The 20,383-nt window shown below is 35.8% G+C and overlaps 2 protein-coding genes and 1 long non-coding RNA gene across 4 annotated transcripts; 1 reads left to right on the top strand and 2 right to left on the bottom strand.

The window, feature by feature from the left end:
* Positions 1-1,308: 1,308 nt before the first annotated feature.
* LOC148930420 (uncharacterized) lies at positions 1,309-2,268 on the bottom strand. Its single transcript, XM_089067738.1, has one exon. The coding sequence runs from the start codon at positions 2,172-2,174 to the stop codon at positions 1,380-1,382; it is 795 nt and encodes a 264-aa protein (XP_088923864.1). The 5' UTR covers positions 2,175-2,268; the 3' UTR covers positions 1,309-1,379.
* Positions 2,269-6,116: 3,848 nt separating this feature from the next.
* On the top strand, positions 6,117-10,252 carry LOC148930419 (uncharacterized). The gene is made up of 2 exons (XR_016136787.1): positions 6,117-7,866; positions 8,521-10,252. It is a non-coding gene; the product is annotated as an uncharacterized LOC148930419 (long non-coding RNA).
* A 1,602-nt stretch (positions 10,253-11,854) lies between these two features.
* LOC125216113 (ABC transporter A family member 7-like) lies at positions 11,855-18,284 on the bottom strand. 2 transcript variants are annotated; one of them, XM_048117739.2, is made up of 17 exons: positions 17,903-18,284; positions 17,709-17,791; positions 17,415-17,559; positions 17,170-17,289; positions 16,970-17,094; positions 15,952-16,110; positions 15,365-15,527; positions 15,147-15,272; positions 14,981-15,064; positions 14,084-14,439; positions 13,547-13,747; positions 13,281-13,390; positions 13,114-13,198; positions 12,747-12,875; positions 12,559-12,664; positions 12,385-12,473; positions 11,855-12,290 (listed from the first exon to the last, which is right to left on the bottom strand). In XM_048117739.2, exons 1-17 carry the CDS (start codon positions 18,273-18,275, stop codon positions 11,991-11,993), a joined length of 2,754 nt encoding a protein of 917 aa, XP_047973696.2. In that variant the 5' UTR covers positions 18,276-18,284; the 3' UTR covers positions 11,855-11,990. The 2 variants fall into 2 exon arrangements, with proteins under 2 accessions (XP_047973696.2, XP_088923761.1); XM_089067635.1 differs by lacking the exon at positions 17,709-17,791 and having other exon boundaries at positions 17,903-18,096.
* Between the last annotated feature and the right edge of the window lie 2,099 nt (positions 18,285-20,383).

Below are 20,383 nucleotides of genomic sequence, written 5' to 3'. Positions count from 1 at the left end.
TACTCTCTTCTTTTACAAAGCAATGTATCAAATTTTCTTTTATTATTACTATACTCATATTCATCTTTTCTCTTTTTTATCCACATTTTTCCTCTCATATCCATTTTATTACTATACTTTATCCATTTTATCTAGTTCTCTCTCGGTAATTTACTAACTTAGTATTAAAATTCAAGTTTTCCACCAATAAAATTATTTTTAATAGATGGATAAAATATTAAATACTACAAAATGAGTCGGAAAACATTTCAGAATAATTAAGCACAACTAACATTGAAAATACATCAATTTTATACTAGACATATTTCAAAGTCATTTTCAGAAATTCAAATTGAAGAGGCTAAGACATAATAACACGAGGGAACATCTTTTTTAGTCCACGAACTTTGGATGGTCCGTGAACTTAGAAAATATCATTTCAGGTCCATCAACTATGGGTTAATATCATTTGAAGTACTTTTTTACTATTTCCAAATTTTTCTGGACGAAAATACCCTCGATACCTTAAAGGGTATATATTTTTAATAAACTTATCATATACCCATATTTTTTATAAATATCTTTACAATATATTTTTGACGAATTTTCTAAATATAATTTGACCTTCAATATTAGCACTTAATTATGTGACATGCAAGTAAAATTGCTTCTTTAATTTTTTATATTAAAGAATTTTAAAATTGAATAAAGAACTTTTCTCTAATAATAAAAAATTTAATTAAGGATCTTTTCTTGCATGTCACAAAATTAAGTGATAATATTGAAGGTCAAATTATATTTAGGAAATTCATCAAAAATATATAGCAAAGATATTTATAAAAAAATATTGAGTATAGGATAAGTTTATTAAAAATATATACCCTTTAAGGTATCAAGGGTATTTTTGTTTAGAAAAATTTGAAAATAGTAAAAAAGTACTTCAAATGATATTAACCCATAGTTGATGGACCTGAAATGATATTTTCAAAGTTCACGGACCTAAAATGATACTTTGGCAAAGTTCGTGGACCAAAAAAGATGTTCCCTCTAATAATATAGGTAACATTTAATTCATTAGATAAGATAATACTGAAATAGAATATGTGATATGTGATAGTACAATATAATATTAATAATATGAAAATGAAATTATTTTTTAAAGAAAAAATCACTTGAATTAATAATAAAATTATACCTAACCTTTAATAAGACTCCTTCCGTTTTACTATAATTGAGTCATTTTACTATTTTAGGAAGTTTCTTCATAGTCGAGTCATTTTCCAAAAGTTATGCCTCATATAGTAAAATGGAGGGAGTAACAAATAATAATAGAGAGATCAATTCGAAGTACATTCTTCTCATACTAAAATGAAATGCATAATACGTTTCAAAATAAACCATCAAAATTTAGGGCGAGGCTTAATTCTAAATAGAGCGCAAAACAATCCAACAACAAAAACCCACTGGAACACACTCAAAAACACATAATCATTCATAATTATCGTCCTCCACCAATCATCGTTATACGCCTCCAAAATCAGCAATCCCCGCACCGCCCTCGCGTAGTCGATCAGAAAATCCCCGGCGCCGTTCAAGTACACCTTCACCTTCACCAGGTCCGCCACCTCTCCAATTTTCCCCAAATCATCCAAACACGTGTCCACATCCTCCTCCGCCGCCGCAATCCGCTTCATCATCTCCGCCCTCTGCTCGGCGGTCCTCGTCTGCACGAACGGATCGGCCTCGATCACGGCCAGCGGGCGCCGGATCTGGTCCAGCGCATCGCGCAGCCATTCGGAGCAGTTGCTGAACGCAATTGAACCGATCAAGCGCCGGAGATCTTCGGCTGCTGCTTGGAGAGAGAGACCGAAGATCTGATTCGGATCTGAGACTAATTTGTGGCGGATGAGGGGCTGAACGGCGCGAAAACACGCCGGAGCGTCGGAATTGGCGGAGCAAAATGCACTCATCGCTTGATTGATGTGAGGCTGGTTGTGAGGGGAGGAATAGTTAGGGCGCAGACGCATGAGGTGGATGATTAAGGCGGATAAGGATAGTGTTAATAAGATGATTAAGAAGAGTAGTGAGAGGATTAGGAACTTGTTTCTTCGGCGGAATGATAATATGTGTGCGTCTTCTTCATGAGAGATAAGGCTGCTCTTTGAGGTTGAAGTGTTAGGGCTTGAGGATTCCATCGATATCGTTCAATTGCGATATAAACTGTGAGTCTCCATATATGTAGGAGTATATATTATAATCTGCTTGTTGACGCAGACTTTTCCTTACATTTTCCATGAGCTATTGCTATTCAACAACGAAATACTCTAGTATTTTTTTTTCCATATTTTTACACTAAAATATAGACTAGACTTCTTCCTTTAAAATTACCATTTTTTATTATTTTTTTAAAAAGTATTGTCATGTTATCCTCCTCCTTCCACATGTAAGAGTCCTGCTTTTTTTTATTTCAGTCAATGAAAGTAAAAAAAATATAATTGTAATATTTCAAGTGGAGAAAAATATAGGCCACCTCTTAATAGAGAAAAACTTGCCTAAAATTAAAGTGTAACAAGTTTTGTAGGATAGATCATAAAGAAAAAATATTATTTTTATGGAACCAAATATTAATGCAGTTCATACATGTTTGAACTTAATTATTTGATTGAGTAGGTGTAAGTGAATTTCTATTCGTGGCCCGGATCCACTTTTACTCCTTGTCCTTAGCTAAGAGCACAACACCCACATCTGTGCTCTTAGCTAAGGACAAGCTCAAGGGTCCTACCATTCTATTATTCAATTTAAATACTTCAATTATTAAAAACATTTCTATATTATAAAAATGCATTAAAAATAAAAATTACATAATTAAAATCCTAAAAAATAAAAATTACATAATTAAAATACTAAATAATAAAAATACATAATTAAAATCCTAGAAAATATAAAAATACATAATTAAAATCCTACAAATTAAAAATTACACACGTGGAAGACTAGTCCTCTAACCCCAATTGCCTCTTGAGACCCCGGATCATTTGCTCATGTGTTGCAAGTTGATCTGGAGTCATCTTAGACGTATCGTTCATATAGAGTTGACCCAAGAGGGGCGGGGGCGGATGGAGTCGAGGCGCGGCGGCGGGTGGTCGTCGCCTTCTTCTTTCCGACCGGCCGGCTTCTTCTTTCCGACCGGCCGGCGGGAATTGCTCGGGCCAGCGTCGGGGCTACCCAAGTTAGCTCCGGCAAGCTAGGTAGCCACATCATCAGAGGCGCCGTCGGATAGGGCCACCGATCTCGACCGTTTGCTGGAGTAGCTGGAGGAGGATGCTACTATGCCGCCCCTATACTTTGGATGTTGGCGCCCCTCCTGCCAACAATGAAGGTACTTGAACAGTTTGAACTCCGTGCGTTGGTAGGTCGCCAAGACGGCAGTGATGATGTCGAGCTCGCTCGTGCCGCTCCCCGCCGACCGTTCTTCCTGGAGGTAAATCCCCTGAAACTTACCGATTGCCTCGTTGCATCTGAAGATGCAATTGCGAACCATACTATCATTGCGATAGATGGTTCCCCCGGCCGGGTTTCATTGTAAAGACGAGTGATACGCCACCAATACGTTTCCCCGGTCTGGTTCGTGCCAACTTTCAGATCTTCGAAGACTGCCAAGTAAGCTTTGAACATCGCCATCATCTCACCCGGAGTGTACGGGGTGCGGGTGCCACGAACAGGAGGAGTAGGAACAGAAGTAGGAGTAGGAGTAGAGCTGTTGCTCCCTCCCGATCCGGGTTCGGGTGCCCACCCGAACCCGGAGGCGTTTAGGTCGTGCACCGGGTAAGGACGGTAGCCACCCAGAGCTTGCGAACCTTGGGTTTGAGGAGGGGCCGTAAATTGCATTTCCGGACTAAATCCGGCCTCGGAGTCGAACCAATCGTGGTTCCAACCGCGATTGCCGGAGGGGTGATCGCCGGAGCCGGACATTGTGTAGTGTGGTGGGAATTTAGATGAGAGAGTATGAAGAAAAAAGATGATAGAATGTAGATGATGATAGAATAGATGAGAATGTAATTTTTTTGTGTTGAAGTGGGGGTATTTATAGATGAAAATGTGAATTTTGGGGAAAAAAAATTGAAAAATAAATTAAAAGTGGGAAGAAAACGGATATATTTTTTTTGAGAAGTGGGAAAATATTTTTTTTTATTTAAAATCATTTTTATCAATTAATTTCGCATTTTTAAATTTTTTTTTTTTTTAAAAGCCAACGGCTATGCCGTTGGCGAATTAGGCGTCGCCATGTGTGCTGCTCAGCGGTACGGACGGACAAGCTCCATCAGCGGACGGACGAGCACCGTCCTCTTGACCGCTGCGGATGCTCTTAAGTATTTTATGAAACAACTGCTGGAGATTAGGATTTGACTCTCACACTGATAAGATTTTACGTGAATCAAAGACCATGGTGAAACTGTGTCGACAATAAGAATCGGCCATTGGTGTAACAAGGCATAAGAAAGAAATCATGAATGGCGGATATTCCCTTGGCCTTGGTTCAATCAACCTAATGCTAATGGCCATAAATATTCTTGGTTTCAACAACCATCTTATCATCGTAGTCATCAATCCATCCAAGGACAACAAACATTGACCAGTTGCTAAATGAGTGGATATTCATAGATTTGGGACACCCTCACAAGTCTATTAATGTCAAACAAGTGGACAACCTCGGTCGTGTTAGAGACTTAGAGAGCTAATAGATGTTGGTTATAGCAATGGTGGTGGGTTGAATTTAATTAAGAGAAAGCATCGAAGATGAGATGATACAACTCATGAATAGTCAATTCAAAAGTCAGTCAAAGTTCTCGTTGAACTCGTCACTAGAAGCCGAGCTAAGAAGTTTAAAGATAGGATTAAAAGAATTAATTAAAGAAGTTTTGGACTATGCAATGTCCAATGTGCATTGTAAAATGCCTAATAAAAAAAAAAGTAAAATGACTTTTTATCCATTTGATGCACCGATTGTTAACTGATACAGGGGAGCACTAATGCGTATCCTTAATTAGAGTCACAACATACTTCCAACCTCATGCTGCCACATTACACTGTAACATGCAACATTGTAAACACAAATATGGAATATACATTTGTGGAAGTTGTAAATGGATTTACACAGATTGCATTTTAGTTATAAACAAATTGCATATTTTATTGTTGAGTTTTGCATTTTAGACATAAATTGTCTACAATGCAAAATAAACTATATACAAATGCAATTCGTCTATATATATAATGCAAATTAAACATTCTATGTTAAACTGCAAAACTCAATAATAAAAAGTGTACTCTGTCTATAACTAAAATGCAATCTACAAAAATCCATCTACAACTTCATAAATGTATATTGTATATTGTGATTACAATATTGCATGTTACGTGCTATGTGGTCGCACGAGTTTGGAAGTATATTGCTTTTTAAGCACATCCCCTGATAAGTAACCTATAATCGAAGAATTGATATGCTGAGGGACTAGTGGTGAGGGATAGATGAGCGCCCCCCTTCCACGTCACCACTTCTTTTCATGAAATTATCTCTCTCCTCTGCTCATCTTCTTCTTCCTCTTCAAAGTTTACGCCTAAATTTCTGCTGCAATTCATCTTCTTCTTCCTCTTCAAAGTTTATGCCTAAATTTCTACTGCAATTGTCCCTCTACAGAAATAAAAATTTACTATACTCTGTTCTTCTTCGCCGTTCCTAAATCTTTTATCACAATTAAAAGTTATACCAAAGGAAATAAACAATTTTCGGCAGATTTCCGTCCATCGTGGATGAAGAGTTTATTGGCGTTGCAGAAGAAGGAAAGAGCTCCAGTTCGATTGCTACTGCTACTAATTGAGAGTGCAATTTATTCGGGAAATTTAAATGACCGACCAACTTTATTGCTTCTTGCCCAATTTTATGGAGACGGGGACGACTCTCTTCTCCCTCTTTCTTAATTTCTCTCGGGGACGACTCTCTTCTCAGTGATAATCACTAGTAAGCAGTAGCAACCCTAAACCACTTCAAATTTCCCAACTCAGTCGCTCCAGTGAGTAACTCAGTCAATTGGCGGATCTAGGATCCGGAAACGGAGGGGGCGGAATATATAGTATTAGCTTGATTTAGTACGAATATGACTATTTTTTTCGTTGTTCGGGGCGACACCGGAGGGAAACGGAGGGGGCAGACATGGTAATTTTTCGTTGCTAGTGGGTAGAGCCACTCGTCGAGAGACTTGCGGTGCCTGACAGTCAGACGCAATGATTTAATCACAATTTCATAATTGGATTGATGGCAGCGGGCCACTAAATTTTTATTCCCAAATTAGCTCAAGCTTGTGTAGCAAAAGGCAATAGAAATAATTCCTATTTTAGTTCAAACCCTTAACAAACCGATTTTCCTTCTATAAATACCAGCATTACTTCTCCCTAACCTATTATCAAAGCTCTGTCATTCTTCATTAACTCGCCATTGATATCACAATCCAACACCAAAATCCTCCATGGATATCTGCTACGCCGACGACTACTGCGCCACTTTCGCTTTTAACGTCGAAAATCTGGAAATTTACGAAACAAACCCTAGCATCAACGAAGACGAGAACGACCAATTCTTCATCAGGTTTGAAGTGGAGACAATTACTTTTAGAGTGGAGAGCAAGAAAAGGTTCACGTTCTGGACCAAGTGGCCGAGGTTCAAGGAGGGGAACTTGAGCAGGGGGAGGATCTCGATGATGCTTTCGAGTGCGGGAGTGGCGCGTCACAAGCAAGGCTTCATGATCGACATCATCTCGGTTCACGCCGACCAGATCGCCAACGGGGTCCGCTACAAGGCCGCGAGCCTGCTGCACCATTTTTGCGTGTTCATGTGAGGAAGAGGTTGAAGCAGTTTCATGAAAATTATGCTGCTAGATGTTTTTTATGTGTTTCGAATTGGAAATCAGTTTAAGTTACTATAAATTGTGAATCTTAACAACGATAATTGAATTCCTATTGTAATTTCCTGCTCCAGGGTGGTGATCAAATGAGATTTTTTAGGATAAATGAGAAATGAGATGCAATATCAGCCACTCATTTCTATTAAATGAGTGGTCCAGATTTTGCCACATGAAATTTATTTGTCATCCGGCATAATGGGAATTTGTCATCCAAACGCGATTTTGATTTTCTCCTTCGGTTTCTCAACGCTATTCTTCACGAAATCAGAATCTCCTTCCTCAACGCTATTCTTCACAAAATCAGAATTTGCAAACTCCTCAGATCGTCGATTCGCCGAGATATCCTCGAAGTAAAACTTATCAGATTGTCGATTTCTGATTTTTCCCCTTCACGGTGCTCAATTTAGATCTGTGGCTGCCACAGCGGTTCTGGCAGAAATCGTCGACAGCGACATCAGCCGTCGTTAGCACGACGTTAATCGCGTTGATTTTCTAGCCTTTAGATGCCAGATCTATGAGATGTTTTTTGGTGAGAGATTTTCCAATTGAATCTTCGAGGATCTGCTTGTTGAGGTGGAGAGGGAGGGATAGATTTTTCGGGAAGGTGAGGTGGTAGTACTTCTCCGCCTCCGGCCAGCCCCGGCCAGTACCTGCGTCTCCGCCTCCTCGACCGCCGCACGGTCCTTGCCATCTCCTCTCCTCCGTCGATCGCCGCCTCCAGCGGCGCGTTCGATTTTCAGGTGAAGCCTATCGCCGGCTCCACGGCGAAGCTCCTCTGTGAGCTGCAGAGAGGCGATGTGGTTGAATTGAGTCGGTTGGTGGCGGTTTCGATGTGGATTGAATCTCGCCGCCGGAGAAATATCAAACGGTGCTCATCTTCGCCAGAAATTGAATGGAACCACCGTTGCTCTTCCGCGTGGCTATTCTGGTAATCGTGATTGCCTTTTTGCTAACCTCAGATTTCTGCCGTTTTTATTTGGTTGATTTTGCGAAGAAATGTATGAAATATTGTCTGAATTGAGTATTGAAAGATAACCTAATTTCTACGCCCAATTTGTTCGTGTGATGATTTCATAATTTTGGAATTTGTGCTTTGATTCACATTATCTGCTTTTGAACCAATTTCCAGTGATATGAAATCTGATCAAATTGCTTTTATACTGATTTTATACATTCATGGGTGTTGCTTCCATGGTGAAATGGAAACAAAATTGCCAACAATTACTTTACCAATAAATGTGGTGTTATGTAATTGATATTTTTCAATATTAGTATTAGTGAATAAATATAAATGAATTTATTAGATTAATGTTTATTAATCAAGAAATGTGGTGAATGTGAAATTGGGTGAAAATTACAGAGTATATTTTTCATGTATTAGATTAAACTAGTACATTTTCACCTATAAATGTACACCTTAATAATACACCATAGGTGTATTTATGGCCATGTCAAGTCAATTATACTCTGTAATTTAGCCATTGAATTTGGGTGAAGCTTGTGCTTCCTTGTGATATGTAGTTTAAAAGCATGGCTTTTGCATTTTCATGATTAGTTATTAAGGTTATTTCAATTGTAATAGGTTACAGATTATCACATAGTAAACCAGTTTGAACGTTGCAAATGAACCAATGACCCATTTGCTTTTGGCATTGGTTTTACAAGAGAGAGAGCTGAAGGGCGCACTAGAAATGAAACTTTTTTTAAGCATATAAATGGTAAGCCTTTTTTGCAATGTATACTGAAGGTGAAGGTGTTTGCTTCATCTTTTTTTTGGATAGTATACTAGCTATTGAGTGATTACTGATTTTGTTAAGTGTGTTTGAAAAAAACTCAATTGGATTATGCTGTAATCAAATTTGATGAGAGTTTTTGAAACTTTTCTTTTTTAATCACATTTATCTTCAAATGAATGTGCTATAAATGTATCACATTTAGTTCACATACAAATCATGTCAACTATGGTATATAATATGTCAGCTACACTTTCAAGTCATGTCAACTACACGTACAAGCCATGTCAACAATTATAAGTCATGTCAACTACATTTTCAAGCCATGTCAACTACACGTACAAGCCATGTCAACTACACTTACAAGTCATGTCAACTACACGTACAAGTCATGTCAACTACACGTACAAGCCATATCATATCAACTGCACACACGTATAATGTCAACTATGTGTACAATCCATGTCAACTACACATCAAATGTCAACAACTATGTAGTTGACATCAAAAAAAATTAAAAAATTGAAAAAGAAAATTAAAAAAATTAAAAAAAATTAAAAAAATATATATAAAAAAAACCATGTCAACTACACGTACAAGTCATGTCAACTACACGTACAAGCCATGTCAACAATTATAAGTCATGTCAACTACACTTTCAAGCCATGTCACGAAATTATAAGTCATGTCAACAAAACTTTCAAGCCATGTCAACTACATGTCAATTGATATGTGAATTATAAGTGTTATTTTTTAGTTGTTGACATTTTAATACGAGTTGTTGGCATTCGATATTCTCGGTATTGATATGTGAATTATAAGTGTTATTTTTTAGTTGTTGACATTTTTATACGAGTTGTTGACATTCGATAATCTCGCTATTGATATGTGATTATAAGTGTTATTTTATTGAATGTTGAAGATTTGAAGATTTGAAGATTTGAATGTTGAAGAAGATTTGAAGATTTGAATGTTGAAGAATTGATTTGAAGATTTGAATGTTGAAGATTTGAAGATTTGAATGTTGAAGATTTGAAAATTTGAATGTTGAAGATTTGAAGATTTGAATGTTGAAGATTTGAAAATTTGAATGTTGAAGATTTGAAGATTTGAAGATTTGAATGTTGAAGATTTGAAGATTTGAATGTTGAAGAGATTTGAAGAATGTTGAAGATTTGAATGTTGAAGATTTGAAGATATGAATGTTGAAGATTTGAAGATTTGAATGTTGAAGAGATTTGAAGAATGTTGAAGATATGAATGTTGAAGATTTGAAGATTTGAAGATATGAATGTTGAAGATTTGAAGATTTGATGATTTGAATGTTGAAGATTTGAAGATTTGAAGATTTGAATGTTGAAGATTTGAAGATTTGAATGTTGAAGATTTGAAGATATGAATGTTGAAGATTTGAAGATTTGAATGTTGAAGATTTGAATATTTGAAGACTTTGCAGCTAGAGTTTTAGAGAGAATTTTAGAAAATGATTTCAAACACAATTGAATAAAAAGACAATTATACCCCCTTGTTGACATAATGTGGTATTTGTTGATATTTTGTTAATCTTGTGGATTAGTGGCCTATATTGCATCTCATTTCTCAATTTAGTTAAATAATCTCAACCTAACAAGACCCTCCTGCTCCATCCGTCCCATATAATTTTACACACTTTGATCCGGTACGAGTTTTAAGAAATGTAATGGAAAGTGAGTTGAAATAGTGGGTGGGATGTGAGTCCTACTTTTAAAGTATTAGTTTTATAATAAAATGTGAGTAGGAATGAGTTAGTGGAATATGAGATCCACTACCAAAAATGGTAAAAGTGAAATGGGTAAAATTATGTGGGACGGACCAAAATGGAATACTAGGTAAAATTATGTGGGACGGAGGGAGTATTTAAGAAGTCGAAGACCTTTTAATTTGTAGTTTATCCTTATGTTTCATTATTTTATCAATAATTTTCTCACATTATGTGCAAAGTTATACAAAAACTCTAGCTCAAATATGTATACAAGTTATGTAAAATTTAAAAGTTGATTTATCCATTTTTTCTATAATTTCAAAAAAATGAATGAGTAAACGAACCGAGGACTAAATAACCATTTTTAAGGTATAATAATTAAATAATCATATTTTATGTTATTAATTAATTATTTCGATCAATAATCATTCTTAAGGTATTAAAATTAAATCGACTTGGCAAGGAAAAAAAAACAATGTCAACGTGGACTAAATAGGAACGAAACTAACTAACAACGATAACTCCACCGTCTCTAAAAAGGTATGAACATTGGTTCGGCACCGATTTTATCTCTTAATAAGAAGCCCTTTTTATTTATGTAGCATAACATCAAAACAACACAAATCTGCAACATGACAGCATAATACTGATCTAACTAGCTGTAAGTCTATAAACCACAGCATGTAAAATAAGGATGATTAACAGAATCAGGATATCCTCCAGTCTCCAACACTATATCTTCTATCAACAACCCCATTTTTCCCCAGAGTATCACCCAAACATATTGCTAGTATAAATCTGCGTCTGCATCCCAATCTGATTAGTCCACACCTCCATCTTCCTCCGCGACTCCTCATCAAGCACGACAGCCGCCTCTCCGTCCCATGCGCCCTGTCCAAGAAATAGTTGATATCGTGTCCACCGGCCACCTCATCCAACCTTCTCCCTGTTGTGAGGCTGGAGGAAGTCACAGGGTGTCCCCTTGACAGAGGATGGGCTTGATCTTAGAAGCGAGGTGGATCTCGTGAGACAGGATGTTGCCATTTGCATGGCCACCAAGATTCCAGTATGTGTGGGGGGCTTGATTGATTGGGGTACTTGGCTTTTTGAGTGGCTCGGCTTCCATCTTTATCGCGAGCTTGTCACAAAGAGTTAAGTCACCATTACAGATACTGCACATGAAAAACCTGTTTCAACCTATGATCAAATGTTAGCTTGGAAACTAGTAGTACATATTTATGTTATTTTCCTTATAAAAAAGCATATGAATGGGAGATATTTGTATGTTTTGGACACTTTTCTTAAACACATGAAACAAATTCAAACATATGGTATCATTAAACTATCAAAAATATTCCAAAGCTACCCATTCAAATATTAAAATTTGGATCTTATTTTGCAACAAATTCACTTTTCGTGTCTAAACCTGAATATAAACTATTTACATGTAGAAGAGTATTTGTAAACTACGTAAGTGCATATAGAAATACATGTGATAAAAATCCAATAGAAAGTCCACAATATGCCTAAAAATCAAATATTTTACATAGAAGCACCTGTTGGAGTAGCAATCTGCTGTTATGAGAGAGTGTTGAATGTTTGAGCCCCTCTTGCAACCTTGATAAAGACATCCTCTAATGTTGTATCCGCGAGGCCCCATGCTTGAACTGTGAACCTACTCTTCGCCTTCTCCACTGCCTCAAACACATCTGCTATTCTTATCTCTTGCTTTGGCAACTCAAACTTTTGTGTCCCTGAGATCTGGTATATCTTTATAGCATTTGGAGAGAGGTTTCGTACTAGGTTCTCCACTTCCTGCTCATGTTCGGGAGATGTTGTCATCGTGAACACATAAGATCCTCCATATCTAGCCTTGAGCTGCAGTTGGAAGATAAGATACATGAATAAGTGAGTTTTGGGATATGTAAACTCTAACTTATGATCACATGCCACGTGAGTAACAATATTTTACCTCTTTAGGGTTTCCTACACATTGCAGGCTTCCATCCACGAAAATTCCAAGACGATCACATAAATGCTCCGCCTCTTCCATCGAATGGGCTGAAATATTAAAAAGGTGTAAACTGATGTTTATAAGGGAAGTGGTTCATGGGGTCGGCGGCACAAGAGAGAGCAAAGCAATTACTAGTGAGAATTATAGCTCTGTTTTGTTTGGCTCGCTTGACTACGTTCCACAACATGTTTCGTGAAGCAGGATCAAGCCCAGTACTTGGTTCATCCATGTACACTACCTGTCAGAGAGTTTTAGAACAATTAGCCACCAAAGTTGATGTCATAACATAAGTCGAAAAGTAGGCGAGGATCCAGTTGTACTTTTGGATCTCCAATAAGTGAAATGGCTACGCTTAGCCTCCTCTTCATGCCACCACTATATTTGCGTGCTTGCTTGTCTGCCACCCCACCATGAAATAAGTTCACACTCTTTAAAGACTCGTCCACAGCCTGTGTCAAAATATAGACGTACACGGTAAATAAATAACCCTACATTACGTTCATGCAAAGTCTCATTCATGTTCCATATACATCTCTGGTCACTTGAAGAAAATCATTTGATTTTTGTATGCCTGACACATCTTTGATCGACAATTACAAGTAACAACCAAACAATTCAACTCAGGAACTGCTCTATTAGAGTTGATGTGGTTCCCTGTCATTTCTTGCAGGAAAATTATGGACTTACATGTAATAAGGACTCCCCCTTGAGATTTTTAAGCCTTCCATAGAAAAGTAGATGCTCTCTTCCCGTCAAAGTATCCCATAGTAAGCTGCAATCAGTTTTTTTTTTCAATGAAGGATTCTGAAATTCAACCAAATATCCTATCCAAATGATAGCAAATCAATGCTTACTCATGCTGGGGACAGACACCCATGCTAGTGTATATTCTGTTCATATCAATCGATATATCTTGTTCCTGAACATATGCACTTCCAGAAGTGGGCTTTATGAGCCCAATCATCTGCAGGAGCAAAAACGTCAGTAGGCAATTGAGCTTCGATACTTCTGCATGGTTGATATAAGTAAAATACCTAAAAACCAATTAACTACACATATGTTAAATTGTATGGCAAAACAAGAGTAGAATCTCTGGTGGGCTGCAAGATTGTAAACTGACCATATTAATGAATGATGTTTTGCCTGCACCATTAGGACCGAGCATGCCAAAGCATTCCCCCTGTGACAAAGCAAGTGAGAGGCCTCTCACTGCGAATTTCTCTGGGTTTCCGTCCCTGCCTGGATATATCTTTTTGAGATTATGGCAGATGATTGCATGAGTTTTACTTGATTCAAGTAGCAATTCTTCAACCCTCTCCCTCTGACGTAAATCAACAAAGCGAAACAGTGAAATTCGATGATAGAGATTCAGCAGCCAAAATAACAAATAGAGAAACTGAGAATACGAATCCCTTTAAAACCAAATCTTGATTAGCATAAAATCATGGTGTAATACAGATCTTATAAAATGCCATTTCTTGTCCAAGGTATTCACTATTCACTAACCATACTTACCTTACTGAAGAAAAATAACTTTACACATGGAAAACCAGTCCACAAATATAATTCGGAACTTAGTTAGACAAAATGATAGAATCCTTATAGCAGTAGGTAGCACTTCTAGAGTTATACTCTACAAGGGCCAATATCAGTTTACCTCTTGCTCAACATCCTGTTTATCAATCTGAACGAAAACTTTAGATCGTTGCCTTCGCAGGCTAGATTTACGAAAGGATGATGATATGTTCTTTTGGTGCCTCCGCAAGAAAAACAGGGGACCTCTTCCCGATGACACAACTTGATCTACATAATATGCAACACCAACGACAATGAACCATTCCAATGCAATAATAATCATGACCTCTCTCATCCCGTTTTTTCCATCACTTAAATCGTTCCATCGCATTCCATCAGTTCCCATGGAATTCCCAGCAAAAGAATATTGCGCAAACTCATATAATCCACGATAAAGGGCGAATCCTGGATATAGTTCCATAGCTATGATTCCAGCTTCTGCAATATACAGGAAGATGGTTGCTCTTCTTATAAGATAATACAAATGTTAGGAACAATACCCCAGTGCTGAAAATGAAGAAGTCGAATGATTTAAAATTTACAAAGTTTATTGTTCAGTCCAATTCATAATTCAAAAAACAAACTTCTGCCTAACTTCTAGAGATATACTTACTTAGTACAAGTCATTATAACCTTCCCTTTCTGAATTTCAATTCAGACAGCATTAATATGATTCTTAAATATCAAAGAAGGGAAGTGTGCCTTTAAAAGTCTTCATAATGACAAACAAATTCAGTTCTATGTAATTTAAATAATTAACTATACCAAATATAGTAAACTGTAAAGCATGGAATGCCAGATATTGGCTTCCTCCAATTCCTTTTCAAGATAGCATATTCTAGGACAGCAATTTACCGATACTGCGAAGAGAAAATATTCAGAATATGCCAAAATTATATATCAGACAAAATTGGCCAAATATATCCTAAATGATATCTACAAAAATTTCCCAGACAAGATGGTTAATATGTTTGCTTACTTGGAAATGAAGAATCTTCAAGAAAGTAATGGAAGAGATAGCCACCCAAGAACCCAGTTCCAAATAACATCATATAACCCACAACTGACAATTATAGAATGTTTGAATTAATATGCAGCATACAAAACAAATAATGACTAAAATGGTGCTCATTTGGTGGTCGAACCTGTAGCAGTCTTCATGTTTGAGAATAAACCAGCTAGAAGAAAAGCTAGAGACACTTGCAAGTTTATGTAGAGGAAATAAAATACAAACTGAATGCTGTAATCATTTAGTGTGAAGAATTTTAAACCTGCAAGTCAAATATTCCAGTAATTAAACAACTTCCATATAATTAATAAAGGATAAAACAATTGCAGATAGCTCAGCTCTTGAAATAACTACCTATGCCTGATCCAAATACCACAAAGCATATCATGTAGATTGAAGATATTGCAAGAAAATATGCATAAGATATCATCCAGTAAGGTCCATCACCAAGCCCATGCATCTTCATCATAATTCTCAGTCTGAGTTGTTTCTCGTAAACTAGTGATGTCAGCATAACCTGAAAATACAGACACATGTATGAGTTATAGTTAGCAACATTGGTGCTAAACAAGTTGCCTGTGTGTATAAAAAGGCTGAACCTCTGTAAATTTAAAAAATCAAAATAAGTTCATAAATCATAAGTAATAGACCTACAGAAAAAGACAAAAGGAAGTTTGGGGTCCTAAGTCCTAAATTAAACTGTAAAATCAAACGAGCTGAATGAAATGCACATGAAAATATTCTGAAACCCATAAGAAGAACTATTGTGGTCTGTAAGTTTGACTATCGATTATTTATCTGTATAATAAACAAGCCACATACATTCCCTATGCTAATATCTATCTTTAATTTAGTAATCACAAAACTTACCTAAGATTCAAACCCAAAAATACAGTTCATGATCAATTCAACATTTAGGAGTTGACTTTGATTTAACTTACAGGGAACAGCTGAACAATAACCCAAATGAAAAAGACTGGCCCAAGGAGATTGGCGAGATCCATCTTGCGTTTTGTTTCAGGTTTCGGCATTTCTTTTACAAACTCAAAAATCACTTTCGTAGCTGGTCCTAGTAGAAACTGGAGATATGCATTTGATGCCTGCATGGGCATATACAAAGTGGCATGATAGATCTAGTAGTTCATTAAAAGAAAAACTTGATCCATAATGTATCACATTGTTGACAAACAATAAAGTTTCACAAAAAGATAACTGTCAGGCACACATCAACCAAATAATGCATCTGCAAAGATAAAAGCAAATTTCATACCGATGCACAAACGATTCACACGACATTCCATACAGAGCAAGCAAGTCTTAGTGGTTATTTTTCAAGAGAAATAATACTTATAAATTGTTGGCAATTGAAAGTAAAAAATACATATATAACTATCCCACATCGGGTGTCAAGAGAAAACTGAAACTAGTATATAAATCTCATGGGCCACTCCTCCTATCACCAATTGGTTTTATGATGGAACTCATGGATTTCTCTCATGGTACCAGAGCGGGTCACCGATTGTGGGCTTTAATTAACTGACCCATGGGAACTGTGTGTTCAGTTTGAGTGCCAGAAATTGTGAGATGATGGGAACTGTGTGTCAGAATTTAAGAAGTTCAAGAATTAGTAGTAATTTACACATGATCTTTTACGTTCATATTGGACGATAATATCACTATGAGATGTGTCTCCTCACTTAGCTAAATTGGTTTAGGCATTTGAGAAATCATTAGAGCTAATATAACCGGATTAACCTGGAAATATTTGAGCTAAATCTTCTTTTCCTATGGTCTTTCCTAAATCTAAATGTTAATGAAATATATTCCACCCCTTCCCAGCTTCCCCCACTCTTCTTCTCCACCAAACAGAAATAAGATTTTTTGAAGAACCTTTGTCATGTTTGTGATGCAGAACCTATCATTAGTAACTAAAAGTTTGAGAATGGAGGATTTAGATACCAGATTTACTGAACGAGCCACCCGTATCAAAGCAAGAGGCTGACTGACTGTATCATTCTTGTATGTAGAATTGTACCATATAGTAACATTTAACAGATTCTCATTTGAATTGAGAAAATCATAGGCTGCAAAAGTGGCAATGAACTTGGTAATTCACATAAGTGATGAATTTACTGCACAGTGTTGCAATTTTGACAGACCTGCTACAATCTCATTAATTTGTCGCTCCGGGTTCCCTTTACGATAACCCTTGTAAAGCTCATCATTTATCTCTGAAGAACTGTTTCTCCATAAATGCAAGCTTTGAATGCAACGTACATCTGAGTTTGATACACAATTACATAGTTGTATCATGAAAAGTAAGTGAAACTACCATATACACATAATGTTTATTGTTTGACAAATCAAATAAACATTATTGAAGAATTTTACTGATAAAAGTTACCTTGCTGTATTGTAGCAGAACTTAATTTTAAAGGAATAGAGGATTGAGAGTTGGATGCACATTGAGGTTGAAGAAAATCAATAGGGGTGTTTGAAAAAAACGCTGCATCGAGAAAATTGGTATTCTCAGGACTTCTTCCCGAACCCTGATACACCACACTTTCATGTGTAAGTCATCAAGAAATATTACTAAAGCATTTGCAGTCTTAACAATGAAGATCTACCCACATTCCTAAAAAAAATAACTGAAACTTAATGTAGAAATTTGACAAACACAAAAACAAAGAGAACAAACCAAGGCAGCATCAGCTAGGCTGTATAGTATATCAGAGAAATTTATATTCAATGGTGTTGTTGAGAACATGTTTCCAGCCACACCTATCAAGTCACGAGAGGATTTTTCAGATTTCCCACATGCTCTTGACAAACACAACAAACTAGACACCTTTTTATATATCATGGAATAAATTAGATGAAGAGACGACTTACTCTGTGCGAATGTTTTGTTCTTCCCTGTAATAAGCATAGTTGCCGGACATGAACCTGTTCTCTTGCATGAATCATTAGGTAAGTCTTGATATGAGTTAAAATCAGTTCTCACCGCACGAAATTTTTCCTCTGGTATCTGTAATAATGGAGGCCATTCTGGTGGATGTGGAATGGGACAGCTGAACCCTTGGTCCAAAGTTGAGTATTCTATCCCACATTTTGTTTCACATTGACCATTCCCATCAGTATCAACGCAAGTGCAACCACACCTCTTTGAGGGCTTGTCTAACTCATTGTCCACCAAATTTTGGACGAGAACAAGCAGCAAACAGAAGACTAATGGGGATAAAACTAGTTGACTGTTTGTTATCATATTTCGTTTCTGCAAAGGGAAAGCGTGGGATGGATCAAAATTCGAATCCACGACAAAATCAGTCCCAAATTTTTGAACCTAGAACTAGTGAGACCAATAACTACTACTATTAAATAAACTTATTTCAAATCGAGTATCAAACATCAAGGTACTACCTACAATCGAGTCTCTGTAATGTAGAAAAAAACTCCACGCATCAAATGGGGGAAAAATCGACTAAATCTAACCTCAAACAACTCATTCAATCAAAAAAGACAGCTGAACCCACAGTGTAATGAGTGAATCATCGATTGCGTTTAAATAATAAACCTAATCGCAGTAAGCTGAAGAGCAGAAATGCTACTCCGTATTTAAAAAGAAATCCAAAATTTGATGCAGAAACATTTAACTATGAGAAAAACTCGCCTGAAAAGTCAAATTCTTCCTCAGCAACGCATTGGCCTGGGTCCAAATACTTGACGGCGCATTCGCAGAATCCGCCATTTTTGTCGAAACTTCAGCTGGTGCAGTCGAATTCGAGTTATTGAAAGTGAGAACTTAAATACTGACATTCTCTGAATTTAACGGAATATATGAACCGAGTCAGAAATGACATAACTACCCTTTCACGCAATTGAATTTCGCGGAATTTATATGGATTGTAATGACTATAAAGCCCCTCATCCGAAAAATTATTAAGAAAAGAATTAAAAGCACTTGTTATGTCAAAAAATTGATTTTTAGTAGACTAAACAAATTTCAATAAATAGAAGTAGTGGATTGGTGTGAGTTGCAAATGTGTACTATCGGATATTGTTTACATCTTCAATTTGCAAATTATGTCGCTAAATTTAATTTCTTTTTAAGTAAAGAAGGATAATTTTCAAGATATTCTTGATTTCTTGGTTAATATTTAAATAATAATCCACGTCTACTCTGAATTAAAAATATTATACTGAAGTTGGAAAATATATCTCGATTAATAGTTAAACTAAGATGATGCTACTGATCATGACCTTTAATTATTAAGTGCAGATAAAATATAGGTTTTGTCAACTGGACAACAGAATTTCTTCTATGATTTCATTTCACCTACTGCATTTATATATAAATTATAGAGGGAACATCATTTTTGGTCCACGAGCTTTGCCAAAGTATCATTTTAGGTCCGTGAACTTTGAAAATATCATTTGAGGTCCATCAACTATGGAGTAATATCATTTGAAGTACTTTTTTATTATTTCCAAGTTTTTTTGGACGAAAATACCCTCAATATTTTTAAGGGTATATATTTTTAATAAACTTTTGATATACTCATATTTTTTATAAATATCTTTACTATATATTTTTGATGAATTTTTTAAATATAATTTGACCTTCGATATTATCACTTAATTTTGTGACATGCAAGAAATAATCCTTATTCAATTTTTTTATTGTTAAAGAAATTCTATATTCAATTTTAAAATTCTTTAATATAAATAATTGAAGAAGCAATTTAACTTGCATATCACAATATGATAAAATTATATTTAGAAAAATCGTCAAAAATATATTGTAAAGATATTTATAAAAAATATGAGTATATGATAAGTTTATTAAAAATATATACCCTTTAAGGTATTGAGGTTATTTTCGTCTAGAAAAACTTGGAAATAGTAAAAGAGTACTTCAAATGATATATCTCATAGTTGATGGATCTCAAATGATATTTTCAAAGTTCACGGACCTAAAATGATACTTTGATAAAGTTCGTGGACCAAAAAAGAAGTTCCCTCTAAATTATATGTATAGGATATAGCACTATAATGTAATATCGTAACAAACTAAAAAAGTATCAGAAAATTCCTAGTACTACTATTATTAAATTGCAATATCCCGTGAACTATGCTAATTAGCTGTCTTAAATCTTAATTAAGCTATTATAAAGACTCGTTTTCAGTATACCACGCACACTAGCAAATTAAATTATTAGACCATAAATAATTGTAGACAAATGATATGCTATATATATTATTTAACGCATGCTGTTTATTTTTATTTATATATTTAGTTTAATTATAATACATTAAAAAATGTTATTGAAATTTTTAATTTTATAAAATTCATAAAAATAAATGTTTAATTTG

Source organism: Salvia hispanica, chromosome 3, assembly GCF_029641045.1.
Source record: "Salvia hispanica isolate PSC_SH4W2 chromosome 3, Shi_PSC_v1, whole genome shotgun sequence".
NCBI lineage: Eukaryota > Viridiplantae > Streptophyta > Magnoliopsida > Lamiales > Lamiaceae > Salvia > Salvia hispanica.
Note: the sequence above shows the minus strand (reverse complement) of the source record. Positions and strands in the feature narration are given on the sequence as shown.